Genomic DNA, 15,057 nt, shown 5'->3' on the forward strand with positions numbered 1-15,057 from the left:
ATCTGCGACGGATCGTCGCGATGTAGCGATGGAAGCGTAAATGCCGACCAGGGACCATCGATGTTCAGCAATCCGTCACATGTTACATTTCTCCGATTTGACAATCACGATAATTTTTTGATTGTGATTGTCATATGGGTGAAATCCAACATCGGGTTGCAGGATCGCGGCAATCCGTCGCAGATGTATGGGTACCTTAACACAGACTGATGATGATGACGATCGGCAGCTGCTTCTGATTGGTGGAGTGCACATTGATCTCTTCCCGCTGATGCTGTTTGTTAATATGGCTGCTGTGATCTATTCACAGTATTTATTACATATTTGCAATTGGCTTGCGGCAGGAGAGCAGAAATAGAGAGAAAGAGAGAGAGAGAGAGAGAGAGAGTGAGAGAGAGAGTGAGAGAGAGAGAGAGAGAGAGAGAGAGAGATACAGAAGTAACAGATTCAGTTACAGAATTTCTATCAGAAAGCCAGCTGGGTAATGGCTGCCGGTCAGCTAAATATGAGTGATATGTCAGATTGAGTTTGCTGGTCAGTACAAGAATAGTAACTGTTGTTTAGCTAATTAGAAAACGAGTTTAATAGCCAAGCAATTAATTTCTGTCAAATAATCATTAATTTGCTAAAACTGTGTTAGAGAGCCAGTTGGTTTAACAGAAGCAAATCGGTTAGATAAAAGATTATTAGCAATCATTTAACGCAAGTACTAGCTTGAAATTCAGGGAATATGAGGAGTTAAATGATTTACGTGCATATATATTAAAGAACATATGCGGAATATCCCTCCAAAACACCAGTTTTAAGGAGTACCCCGAAATATTAACGATCCCCAGGGTTTAGGAAGGAGGGACCATTTTGGCAAATGCAGCTTCTGTGGAGACTATCCGGAATGACCACTGAAGCCATATGAATCATGATCGTGAACTGCTCTCTTTGAAATGCTGCAATGTAAGTAAGTCAGATTAAAAAAATATATATGTGATATTGTGATTACAATACTGAGCTTCCCGTCTCTTCTTATAGTTATAGGTATAGGAAGAAAGAGCAAGTTGACTACAGTGATTATACCTACTATAACTAAATGAATTATTATATCAAGAAAAAATATCTAATATACATGAGCAGACCAAAGTGATTTACACTTATATCCGATTTCCATCTTTTGTAGACATGTTCAGATACCAAGACAAAACCTCCCTTTTTAACAGACAAGTCAATGGAATCATCTCTGAAATACATCAACAAGAAGTTCCCAAGCATTGATGTTCGAAGCAGCACGGTAATTACTTTAAAAATCTTATACATTGTAGCGGACTTATGGTGCGTACACACGGTTAAAAAATGAACGATATTAACGATAATGATATCGTTTTATAATTCATATCATTCATTATTAAGTACCAACCAACTTACCCACAACCAACGATGCTCGTTCCCGCATGGACGATTATGATATCATCAATCGGCCACGCATGCAGGCCAAACTGCAGGCCAAACTGGACGATATCGCTATCGCTACATAGGAGTCTGCGATCATTGTTCATGGGTCGTTGGTGGTTTTTTGGTATGTGGATGAATGATAGTGCTCATCCAGCACACCAGGGTTTTTAAAGGGAGATCATTCAGAGATATCGTTATCGCTGACAATCGTCCTGTGTGTATGCACCATTAGAAAAGCTCTGTTTAGCCATGCGCACAAACTGTTAAGCCTGTTCCCCACTGCAGAAGGTCATTCACCGTACCCTGTCCTTTCCAAAATGCCTCCAAAGAAGATCATAAAAAACCACACCACCGACGCGTTTCGGAACACCTTGAGGAAGGAACAGGGTTCCGAAACGTGTCGGTGGTGTGGGGAATAAAACTGCTGCCTGGTGGACCTGAGAGGGACTTTCACTTATTCTGCTTGGCAGGTGATGTACCCGGGATAACATCCATCCGACTACGCTGTTTATAGTGCCTACCTCTAGGCCCATTCCAGTACGCAGGATCCCCTCAAGGTTTTTTTTTGTCTCTTGTTGTTTTATTTGTATGTCAAGTGTACTTTGTTATTGGACATTAAATATCCGTACTGTCTTACACGATGAGAGGTCATTTTTTATGATCTTCTTTGGATGTATTTTAGAAAGAACAGAGGGCTGATCCAGACCCGGTCCCTATATGCATATGCTCGCATTATGCATATGCAAATTTGTCAGTGATGCCACGGGAAGTGAATGCTCGCCAAGGTATAAGCACGCCCACCATGTCTTAGCGAGCGGCCACTTTGTCTGAGCGTATGCCCAATCGCACAGGCAGAGCCATCCACCAGCACCACGTCGTCTCTAGGAAGTGTATTAAAACATTTTACATCGAGCACCATCGGATGCTAACGCAGTGCTTGCGGTTGCTTTACCCTACCTCAAGCATTGTGAGGAAATCAGTGTAAAAAAAAAAGGCAAGAGACGTGTACTACAAAGCTGCCTGTTAATTATGCATGCCTCAAAAATGGCGTTAGAACACTCAGGCACGCCTGCGTTCACAAATCCAATCCACCGTTTTTACTGGACTTCCCCGTCACCACCCACAAAACGGCCTCTCCTGTCACTCACTCTGCTGGGCTGGCTGTGCTGGGCGAGCGAGCGGTCTATGAACGCATTGTGTAGTTCGCGCACGTGCATTGCGATGCATACGCATGCGCAGATTAGCAAATATCGGCAATAGTGAACGCACTGCTGATAGCGACCGGGTCTGAATCAGGCCCAGAGTACGGTGAGGTGAGCATCTGCAGTAAACACGAGAAGGAGGATCAAAGATACCTTTATGTGCATGCATCTCACTGTTTCTAGGTGAGCGTTGATTCCCAAAAGAGTACATCTGGGGTCCATTCTGGATTTCTTTGGATCTCTATTATAATTTTTTATATATGTTGTATTATCCATGATTTATTTCACATTTGATTGATTGGCCATTTCTTTTAGATCAGTGCTGGGTGCAGGGCCAATGCAAGGTATCCGGGCTCCTTAGGCAACATTTCACCAACCGACCCTGCTCCCTCCTGCCATGCATCAGTCTCCCCAGTTAAATAACATGCCACACAGCAGTGTCCCAAATTCGGAATTGGTATGAAATACCGTCGGCCGCATGGCCGGCGGTTCGATTCCCGTCAGCGGCAGCCCGACAGAAGCAGAGTGCGACGCAGCGGAAGCCCGACAGCGCTGGAAATCCCGATCGTGGATAGGTAAGTATCCATTAACCTAACCTAACCCCCCTAACCCTAACCCTCCTTAGGGGTGCCTAACCCTAACTTCCCCCCCAAGTGCCTAACCCTAATCCCCCCTCTAAGTGCCTAACCCTAACCACCCCCTTCCCCGCTGCCTAAACCTAAGTCCCCCGGGGGGGTGCCTAACCCTAAGTCCCCCCCGGGGGTGCCTAACCCTAAGTCCCCCCCGGGAGCCCTAAACCTAACCCTCCCCCCCCACGGCTGCCCGCTCGCGGCACCCGGCATCACTACGATCGTGATGCCGGGCGCCGGTCTCCCGGCGTCGGGGAAATGCGGGCGTCTATATCTAGACGCCCGGCATTTCACCCATGCCGGAATAAGACAGTCGGGAAGCCGGCTGCCGGTATTAAGGCAGTCAGCTTCCCGATTGCCTCCCCCCAAATTCATAATATACTATATAGATTACACACAGCATAGCACCAACATCATAATGTACCTCATACCACTGCCGCAAATTCATAATGTGCCACACAGCTGTGCCACAAATTCATTATATACCACTCAGCCATGAATTAAGCCTTTCATTAATTTTTATGTGGACTCAGCGCCGCCCTCCAGTGGCCGACGCCCTTAGGCGGCTGCCTAAGGTTGCCTAATAGTAGCACCGGCCCTGGCTGGGTGACCTCCCCTCTTTTGTTATATGTAAACATCACTCTCCTTTGTTTTTCCTTTGTTTTACCTTTTTTCAACAAATAGTTTCTGTTTATCAGTAGTTCATCACTTTGCTGATGCTGGGCATACAGTACACTATCAGACTGACAGACACTTTATCAGACATGCTAACACCAGTAGATATTGTGGCCATACACTGAGATATTTCAATGCACTGTATTGTCGCTGCAATACACTGTACAAAAATATCTGGGAGATCAGACCAGATCAGCCAGATAATTGTATAGGTATATGTATATATTGTGTAGATAATTCTATGGACGATCAGCCAGATAATCATATAGTGTATGCCTAGCATAAGAAAAGCAACATTGTATGATTTACTCTCCTGTATGGCTTTCATCCTCTCCAATCTACAGAAACTACCTTCACTAAAGTTAGTATTTACCTTCTTGCTGCCAAATGCATTGCCACTACTCTGTGCTCACTCCTTGTCTCACCTGCTGCTCTTGACACTGTGGACCACCCTCTACTCCTGCTTATCCTTCATTCCCTTGTTCTGCATGACACTGCCTTCTCCTGGCTGTGCTCCTACCTCTCTGGCCGCTCTCTTTCTGTCTTTTCTCATGGCTACATTTGCCCCCCTCTTCCACTATCATTTGATGTCCCTCAAGGTGTTTTTCTTGGTCGCCATTTATTTTCCCTTTATATAGATGTGTCCTTTCTCATCTAGCCTCAATACGCCATGCAGCGCAATATACCTGGTGTGAGTGAGCCGCTAGGTCCCGTGCTTTTTTGCCGAAAATGCGTCTACGTCAGGGGTTCCCAAACTTTTTCGAATCACAACGCCCTAGAGTATCAGCATTTTTTCCAAGGTACCCTTTGGCCAAACGTTGAGAAATTAAGCAAAAATTAAATGTAGTAAATGTCACGTCTAAGACTGGAGTAGAGGCTGTGGTGGGCCTAAGTTGGGGGAGAAAGCGGAGACGAGGGGCCTGGATGTATGTTCCCCTCATCCACAGGTCTTGAGTGTTGGCGAGACCTGGGCAAAGGTGCAGAATCTAACCCACAGGATGGTGTTCGCCAGTGACCCCTCCAATTGGGATTTGGGCTTAGCTGCACCCCGTGAGCAGGTCTCGGTCCTTTGACCAGGTACCCAAGCCCTGCAGGGATAGAGACACAACACCCGTGGCCCAGAGAGGTTATGCCTGCTTGGCACAAAGCAATGCCCTAAGCGTACAGTAATACACCTTGACACGAGGATCAAATATCAATAAGGAATTCAAGTGGAGAGCGACTCACGGTTACTTGAGAATTCACCAGAGATGGAAGGCACACAGGTAGAGGTGGTATACACTGTAGCACGGATGTTCACCAGAGACGAGAGGCACACAGGTAGAGATGGTAACACTGCTGCACGGATATTCACCTGAGACGTTTAAGGCACACAGGTAGAGATGGTAACACTGCTGCACGGATATTCACCAGAGACGTTAAGGCACACAGGTAGAGATGGTAACACTGCTGCACGGATATTCACCAGAGACGTTAAGGCACACAGGTAGAGATGGTAACACTGCTGCTGTAAGGAAAATAGGAACCTAGACCGGGAAGGAGACAACCGTTGTTCAGGCAACTTCCTGTAACCTGTGGAACAGTTATATACCCAGGGGAACCCTTAGACAGGTGCACAGCATCAGCTGATCACAGACCAATCAGGAAGGAGGATACAGTCACATGGGCCGACTGTCATGGCGGCGCCCATGTCCGGACTTGCGATGCCAGACATCAGCCCACCAGGAAGCCACTGCATGCGGGGAGAATGCTCAGCTTCTCCCCCGCCGTCGCGCAAGCTGCCCGACCACCCAGGATGACAGGGGAAGCCGGCGGCGCGGGAAGCGGGAGCCGATCCCCGGCTGAGTCCTGACAGTAAATTGCGCTTATAAGTCACCCTTAGGTTCAGTCATGTGGTGGTTGACAGGGCTGCACTTCTTTTTGTCCACATATTTTTTGATTGGCAGCCATTAGCACTGGTTTTGCCTATCACACTGAGTAAATTTCTTTTTATTCGGTACTGGACCACCAACACGTGGCACCCTTGTAAGTGCCCTGAGCAGGGCCGGATTAGCAATGGGGCGGATGGAGCTACAGCTCCAGGCCGCCTGTCAAAATAGGCCCATAGCATCTTGCATCAGTCAACACCGACTGTTGTAGTCAGGATTTTTTTACCAGGCTGCGAGTGGCCGTCCGATGCCCCGCCCCCGGACCGCGGGACGTGAGCACCCCCTCCCAGCAAGTGGCTGTCCGATGCACTGCCCCTCCCCCCGCGGCGTATCACCCTAGGAAGGGGGCGTTAGGCCACGCCCCCCATCCACCCCAGCAGGCTGCGAGTGGCCATCTTCAATTGCTGTCCGATGCTCCGCCCCTTCCCTGCTGCGGATCACACCATGAAGGGGGGAATCAGGGCTGGAGCATGGCTCGGCGGGCAGTGTCTACAGTCTGCCTAGTGCCTGCCTACTCATCACGGATTACACCAGGGAGCTCCAATGCCAGATTGACGTCGCAGCACGGCGCTGCCAGCGCACACCCCGTATGTACAGTCCTGATGAAAAAGCCGGTAGGATTTGAAACGTCGACTTATCTATACCGATGTTAATTTACATTTAAACGTTTTTTTTTTTCACCTTTACATTGGAGAGTGCCACCTTTCTTTTCTCATATTTGTGGTGTTGCCATACATCACTAAATAAGGGGGATTCTTCCCCTCTCTCCCCCTTCCCTCTCTCTCCCTCCCCCTCCCTCTCTCTCTCTCCCCCTCCCCCCTCTCTCTCTCCCCCTCCCCCCTGTCTCTATCTCTCCCTCTCTCTTCCCTCCCTCTCTCTCTCCCTCCCCCCTCTCTCTCTTCCCCCTCCCCCTCTCTCTTCCCCCTCCCCCCTCTCTCTCTCCCCCCCCTCTCTCTCTCTCCCTCCCCCCCTCTCTCTCTCTTCCCCCCCTATCTCCCCTTCCCCCCTCTCTCTCTCTTTTCCCCCCTCCCCCCTCTCTCTCCCCCCTCCCCCCTCTCTCTCCCCCCTCCCACCCTCTCTCTCTTCCCCCTCTTTCTCTCCCCCCTATCTATTCCCCCCTCTCTCTCTCTTCCCCCCCTTCCCCCCTCTCCCTCTTCCCTCCCTCTCTCTCTCTCCCACCCCCCTCTCTCTCTTCCTCCCCCCTCTCTCTCTTTACCCCTCCCCCCTCTCTACCCCTCCCCCCCTCTCTCTATCTATATATATATATATATATATATATATATATATATAGTGTAGAGGATTGAGAGGCCTTTTTGCCACTAAATTAAGGATCTAATATCTTTTGAGGTCAGTCCAGGGCATACACAGTTTACACACAGCACAAGCAATGGGATGCAGGATCCCGAGCGACAGCATCCTTTGCCCATCCCGCATGGAGATGCGGTAAATATCCCGGCGGCGGGGATTCCCGGGGTCAGAATGCCGCCACTGGAATCCCGACACCTGTCAGAATCCTGGTGCTGGCAACCGGACCTCTGGAATCCCAAAGGTAATTAGCGGGGTTAGGGGGAGGGTTAGGGGTAGTGTGCAGGGAGGTTAGGTTTAGGCACTAGGGGGAGGTCAGGGTTCAGGCACTGTGGAGGGAGGGGGAGGGTGAGGATACAGACCGACAGGTGTCGGTATCCTAACCCTTTCAGGATGCCAGCGTCGGGATTCTGACTGCCAAGATCCCCGTACCCATCCCCAAGCATGACCCCTGCTGACATCTCCCACCTTAAACTACCCCCTCCTCTTTCCATAGAAGGTCCTGCAAAGAGAGCTGTGAAAAAAAAAAACTTGCAATGCCAAAATAAAACTTAATAAAAGTATGAATCATTGCGACAAGTAACCCCAAACACACACCAGCTATTCCATCACACTGACTATTTACAGTGCGGAAAGCAAACTGTTTTTTATTCTAATTTTGTTTGTGAACCAATATGTCTTTTATTTCACTGATTTTAAATATTAACGATAACAGAGTATTGTCCCTAATTGAAGTTTCCAGTGTGTTTTAGAGTGCCAACATAAGAATTCAGAATATTTTATAAAACCGATTTCAAGGTGCATGATCAGTTTTCTTTGCCCTGTGTGCCATTAATCCTAGATATGCCTGTATGTGTGACGTCACATAGGTGTCACCACACCACCAATCCCTGAAGCAGCCGTGTCCGCCCAGTGAGCGCACCCACTGCTCTGTGAAGGGGGCCTGGCCGGGTGATTGATCCTCCTGAGGTGTCAGTATTGCCGGCTGTTTGGCTTCTGCTAATCGATCAAGCCCACAATGTTGTTACCTGCTGGCTGCGGCGAGCAATTATTACTGGAATACAGGCACTGACAAGATTTCAATTTTAATATATATATATATATATATATATATATTTATTTATTTTATTTTTTTTGACAATTTCATTAATACTGAGATTCCCACTTTCCATTTCTTGCGGTGGGGCAGTACCATTGGCACTGCAGAATCAGGCCCCAAGTGACTCTGTTTTGGATCTCACTATGGTTTCTAGATCTAACACCTCAGTATGGGGGGAATTCAATTCAGCGCGATGATGAATAACCGCGGGAGGGAGCTCCCACAGCTATTCAATTCAATGAGCTGTGTGCCTTGTCGTGAAGCAGGTAAGTCAGAGAATGCCAGTTCTCGCGACAACCTGGGTGTTAAGGTGCTGTAACCGGCATTCTCCAACTAAAGTGGCAGGCGCGTGGCTATTAGCACTGCGCTAAGCTGGCAAACAGCTGCGCGCCCCGCACTTTTGTCAGATTTCTCCTCGCATCCCCAGGGGGGTGGGAGAAAAAATCCTTTAGCCGCCCAAACAGCGCAGTGTATTGAATAGCTGCAGGAGCTCTCTCCCGCGGCTATTCTACATCGCACTGAATTGAGGGGTCTGATTCAGAGCCGGACGCAATTTGCGCTCGCTCGTTTAGAAAAAGGGGCTGGCGATTTAAATTGACCGTTCGCTCTTTGCGGTCTGTTGACGCCTCTATGTCTGAACGAGGGAACAAAACATGCGGACGTTTTTTTGTAAAAAACGCCCCCTGGCCGCTCGCATCATATGTCATCTCCGCTATTTATTTGATTAATCGAGTACATCGAAAGGTGTATGAACTGCTCGCTATTCTTGTGGTTGCATTTTCCTACCGCAATCATGCGAGCAGTTCTGGCTAAAAGACACCTAACTGACGTGGACGATGACGCTGCTTTGTTAATTATGCACACCCTTAAAACGCCCGTTTTGACCTTTTGGCACGCCTGCGTTCTGATCTCCACTCCCCGTTTTCAAGCATCTTCACCTGTTACCACCCACAAACGCCTCACTCTGTCACTCAAATTAGCAGGCATTCGCTATTTTGCGAGCACACAATTTTCGACCGCACTGACTGGTTCGCGCATGCGTACTAAAACCCGTACGCATGCGCAGTTGTGCGAACATCGCTCGGAACGAACGAGCGGCCGCTTACGAGCGGCTCTGAATCAGGCCCTGAATTCCCCCCTATAACTATTAATAAGATAAGGTATTTTTATATATAGAGAGAGAGATAGCGATGGCACATTCATGACATCACTAAGTGACCCATGTGCTCTTTAATAGAGATATTTTCAGATTTACGTCATCACCATGTGCCATTTTAACAAGTTGTTCCTTTGCTGAATCTCGCTTTACACTATTGATATAAGTGAAAAGGGAAAAGAGATTGAGGTTTTTAAAGATAGGGGCTAGTCACATCACACAGGACAGGCCACATCCCTGTGCAGACAACACCCCCACAATGCTAGTTACACCCCCACATCACTAGTCACACCCGCACGGGTTGGGTATGATTACCTGGCAGTCGTGATGCTCAGATTTCCGACGGGGGTCGGGTAAGTATACAAACCCTCCCCCTTTCTCTTCCTAACCCTCCCTTCTTGCACCCTAACAGTTAGTGCCTAACCTTAACCCTCCCCTCTTGGTGCCTAAACCTAACCGTCCCCCCTTAGTGCCTAACCCTAACTCCCCCCACCAGTGGGGCCTAACCCTAACCCCCCCAGTGGTACCTAACCCTAAACCCCCCCTTCCCGTGGCTAACAGCTAAGGGCACCCACGCTTGCCTTTGATCTGAATGTCCTATGTCAGGATTCCGGCGTCGATGTGTAGGCTGGCTTCGGGATTTAACCGCCTATGTTTAGTCCCGGGTTGGGATTACGACTCCGGGATTTCAACAGACGGAATCCCGTCCGTCGGTATTTTGACTACATCCCCCAATCGCAGTGATGAACACACCTCTTGCGGCGGCACACAATAGGCCCTTCATAAATTTCAGCTCCAGGCCCTTGTGGACCTTAATCTGGCACTGGCCCTGAGGCACCCCAGGGTGCCATGGCACACAGTTTGGGAACCACTGGTCTAAGTCATAATGTGATGCAACTAGGATGCACCAGGGGACTGTACTTGATATGTGGTGACACTTGTATATCTGTGTGCAACTGAGACTGAAAAAGGAACTTGGCTGGAAAAAAGCTGTAGCCGTTGCATTGTAGCACTTCGTATGCTGATTGGGAGAATAATTCTGGGTACACACATAATAAGAGTCTCTGCAGATCGAGTGATGGGCAGATATATTTGCAGATGATGGTTGTTCATACACACTGAGCAACCATCATCTGTCATGTGTCCGCGGGTCCCACTGGCCGTCCTTCCCGTGGCCTCTGCTGCAAGTGTACACACAGCACGATGGACAGATATATCTGCCAATGGCTGTGCAGCACAGCCAACGCGATATGTCTGTGAACTAAGTCGTTCACAGACATATTTCTGGTACGCACTGGCCGACAGGCACCCGATATATTGGCCGATCAATTGATCGGCCAATACATCTGCCAGTGTGTACCCAGCATAAGTCACATACAGATATACATCTTAAATATAATACAACTTTTTACTCTTTTCTCTTTAGAAAATTAGATGCTACTTTTTATTGGTGATTGACTTGGAGAATACACTTAAAATACACTTTTATTAAGGTTATTCTATAAAAGTGAAGGTTTATTGTGGTTTTGTTTTAGTCATTACTGTAAGAAGAAGCAGAAGATAAAAATTGGATATAACATTGTACACTATATAGTACAAGGAACGGTTCTAAAGACCAGATAAGGCTATTCTACTTCTTTTATAAAATGATGTTATGATAAAACAAAGGTTAATATAAGAATGTAAGCTTTAAAAGAAGTTAAATTCAATTTATAGTATTATAATAATAGTAAAAATTATAATCATTCTTTTGCGCTTTAAGCATATTTAATCCATAAATTGATAAACTTTTGGTTTTCCCCTCCTAAATGCAGCAACATCTTGGACCAGTGCACAAAGACAAAACAGAGATTGTGAAGAGTCTTACTGGATATTACCTGACATTTGTGGATGTAATGGAATTTCGGGCAAGTATTGACTCTTTTAGAAAGGATAGCTTTATTGTATTACACAACAGATCCAAAATAATCTAAACATATTACTTAAGGGGCCCCTACATCTGCGACTGAATGTCACAATTTCACATTCTGCTGACGGCCTTTTTTTTTCACATTCTGCTGACGGATTTTTTTTACGTGTTGAAATTCATTGCTGGCTGCTGAACTGGCTTGGATCGAATGGCAGATAACTGGATCTGGTTGGATCAGCAGAACGGGAAATCGGGTCCGTAGATGTAGGCCTCGCATTAAAATATCAGACTGCACTAAGTCTGCAAATACTGTAAATGATCATTTACATTGGTACCAACTTTGCGTCACATTTACTAATGCAAACATATTTCTTGCCTGAACTTATTACCTCTTATTTCAATTTACACAGCACAACATGTAGCAATCAGGTTGCCATAGCATTGGCAGGTGATAATCTATATTACTGTTTGTGAAGTGTAAAAGCTGTGCCACAGCAAATGCAAACAGAAGAGAACTACTGTATACTGTAGCTAATAAGGAAACAAGACTCAGCAGAAAATGAAACACTGTATAACATTTATCACAGGGGGGACTTAAGCTGGGCATCCACTATACAATTTTCTGTCAGTTATCTGTCCAATCTGGCTGGTTGGAATGAAAACCTGGTAATGTATGGGAGCAAATGACAGTCGATCATATGGTTTTAAACACTGAAAAAAAGACTAAAAAAAATTGTTCAAATTGGTTAAATTTGTGTGTTTTAAACCAATTTGTCTGAACAACCATTTTTGGGTATTTTCCAGTGTTTGTGAGCAAATGGACGATTGTCATTTGCTCCCATACATTACCAGGTTTTCATTCCAACCAATCAGATTGGACAGATATCTGACAGAAAATTGTATAGTGGATGGCCAGCTTTAAGCGGCCCATACATCAGCCTATTCAGTGATTCTGCGTTTTTATCTGATTTCACGATTTTCCAATCCACCAATATGCACCCATACATTACAATATGGAGTGTAGCAATACTAACATGAAATCAGTATGTGATAGAGAATTATAAGCATGGGGTAGCATATTAAATTACAGTCTGTGGGCTTTTGGTGTCTCCATGAGTCACAGAAGGGAAGAGTGAGAGGATAATGGACCTCATTCAGAGGCGGTCGCAAGAAGCGATCGCTCTCTCTCAATGAGGGCGGCCGCTTCTTTTTTTAGTGCGGCCTTCTGGTCGCTAGCTAAGCTGTGGGTTACCACCCACAGTTTAGCGACCGACCAGTGTGATGGTCGCGATGGTCAAGACCATCGCGACCATTGGGACTTGCGACGGGACCCTAAGGTTGGGTCTCGGCAACCGCAAGCCCCTGATCGAGCAGGAAGCTCCCCACTGACATCACTGCTGACGCCCACAAAACGGCAAGCGTTCCGTCAGGAATACCTCCATTTGTGTAGCCACCCTCCCACCCTGCCTACAAAACAGGCCGAGCTGTCGATCACCATCGACAGCCGGCCCTTTTGTAGTGTGCTATCTCGCTCCGGGGCTTGCCCACGCGCAGTGTGGCTGCTGCGCGTGCGCAGGACCAAAACATCGACCCGGTTGCGAGCGCGCAGCGCTTGCGACCGGGTCTGCATGAGGTCCAATGTATCTATAACATACATTGCAAACATCCAGCGTGTTACCCAGTATTTGTGTGAGCTTGGACCAGAGCATTGTCACACAATAATCTTGCATAATGAAGCATAAAGCATCAAAACTTTCAGTGGGAAGCAGTCGGGAAACCGATGGATGGAATCCCGACCGCCGTCTTCCCGACTGTCTAATCCTGGCAAGGGTTAAATGACAGGTGTCGAAATCTCGATCAAAGGGATGCCAGGCGCCGGGCGCAGACAGCCGTGGAGGGGGGAGGGTTAGGTTTATGGTTCCCGTGGGGAACTTAGGGTTAGGCCCATCCCCCCTGGGAGTTTAGGGTTAGGCTAGGGCAAGGGGGGGTTAGGGTTAGGCACCCCCGGGGGGAGGTAATGGTTAGGCACACCCCGGGGAACTTAGGTTTAGGCGGCGGGGAAGGGGGGGTTAGGTTTAGGCACTTAGAGAGGGGATTAGGGTTAGGTACTTGGAGAGGAGGTTAGCGTTAGGCACCCCTAAGGGAAGGTTAGGGTTTGGGGGGGGGGGGAATTAGGTTAGTAAATACTTACCTTAAACAATCGGGATTTTCACCCCTGCCGGGCAGCCGCAGTCGGGGTTTGAACCGGCGGTAAATCATACTGAATCCCTTTCAGTTATGTGACTCGACTCACAACTTCTGTTGGGACTCATTAATGTGCCCTTACGAGTGATCACGGAATTGTCTTGTACAGTCTAATAAGTGCTGGAGAACTGCAGTGTTTCAGAGTGTTTGTACCAAAATGTAATTTAGCACTGAGATTTTTATAACTGACAGAAATTGAGTTATTAACATTAGTAGCAGCTATTCTGTACTTATATAAGGCTATGGGGGGTACATTTACTAAAGTGAGAGTTTTTAGAAGTGGAGATATTGCCCATAGCAACCAATCAGATTCTAGCTATTATCTTCTAGAACGTGCTAGTTAAATGTTAAGTAGGATCTGATTGGTTGCTATGGGCAACATCTCCACCTATAAAAACTCTCACTTTAGTAAATATACCCCTAAGAGTCACCAATAAAGAATTGTTATTTCCTGTTGTATTTTTTAGGTATAAATTACAATAAATAGTTTGTTATTAGTTTTGAAATCTACTTATTGTAGGGTATGCGTTTGCATCCCGGCGGTCTGGATGTTGACGCTCCTATTACTGGCGCCAAAATCCCGATGCCGGTCCGAAGCCCGGCGCCGTCGTTCCGACCGCCAGGATACCGAAGGTAAGTATCGGGGTGTTAGGGGGAGGTTAGGTTTAGGGTGCGGGGTTAGGGTTAGGCACTAGGGGGAGGGTTAGGATTAGGCACTTAGAGGGGAGGGTTAGGGTCAGGCACTAGGGGAGGAGGAAAGGGTTAGGCACCAAAGAGGGGGGGTTACGGTTAGGGTAGGGAGGAGGGGAGGGTTAGCATACCGTACAACAATTGTAGGTATGTTAACCCTTTTGAGATACCGGCGTCGGGATTCTAACGCCGGGATCCCGAGCACCGGCATCTCATACCGATTCCTATTGTAGATTTATGTTATTGTTTTGGAGTTTCATTTATTGGTAGTACTGTATCTTGAATTTAGTAATTTATCAGTTTATACAACTTTTCATCCACTAATAGAGTAATCAATTATTTATTATTATACATCTTTTAATAAGTTGCAGTTAATGTTGAGTTATAGATCTACAGTAATATCTTATTCAACCAACATTCTGAGTTAACTCTAAGTCAGGCCCTCGGCAAGTATATTGGAGTGCCCATACACGGCTTATGGAAGGGCAGGAGCAGAAACACAGGGACCACTTGTTAGTGTGTGTTTTGTCTCAGCCACTGTCTCCAGAAGGATTTGTCTACAGGAAAAAGATGGCTACTGCGACCTGCTCTTCAGTAAGGCAAACTATATCATGGCCAGGAGCAATCATTTTTAAAGGAAGCCAAGTTGGGTTATCCAGAGAGAGGATATTATCTTAGGTGTTTGGGAATCCCTGACATAGAGGGTTCCAAAAAACAGGAAGTGCACAAATCTTTTTACCATGGCCATGCCCCATCACTCATTGCAATTTATTTTGA

General features: G+C 47.0%; 1 protein-coding gene across 2 annotated transcripts in view; it reads left to right on the forward strand.

Moving 5' to 3' along the window:
- NCKAP1L (NCK associated protein 1 like) overlaps window positions 1-15,057 on the forward strand; it is a 348,408-nt gene that overhangs the window by 51,129 nt on the left and 282,222 nt on the right. For both annotated transcript variants that reach the window (XM_088469297.1, XM_088469299.1), the window contains exons 2-3: window positions 1,172-1,282; window positions 11,252-11,344. In XM_088469297.1, the coding sequence (XP_088325423.1) occupies window positions 1,172-1,282; window positions 11,252-11,344 (204 nt within the window). The remainder of the gene's footprint in view (window positions 1-1,171; window positions 1,283-11,251; window positions 11,345-15,057) is intronic.

The sequence above is a fragment of the Taudactylus pleione genome, unplaced genomic scaffold, assembly GCF_031769625.1.
Source record: "Taudactylus pleione unplaced genomic scaffold, aTauple2 ptg000089l, whole genome shotgun sequence".
Lineage (NCBI taxonomy): Eukaryota > Metazoa > Chordata > Amphibia > Anura > Myobatrachidae > Taudactylus > Taudactylus pleione.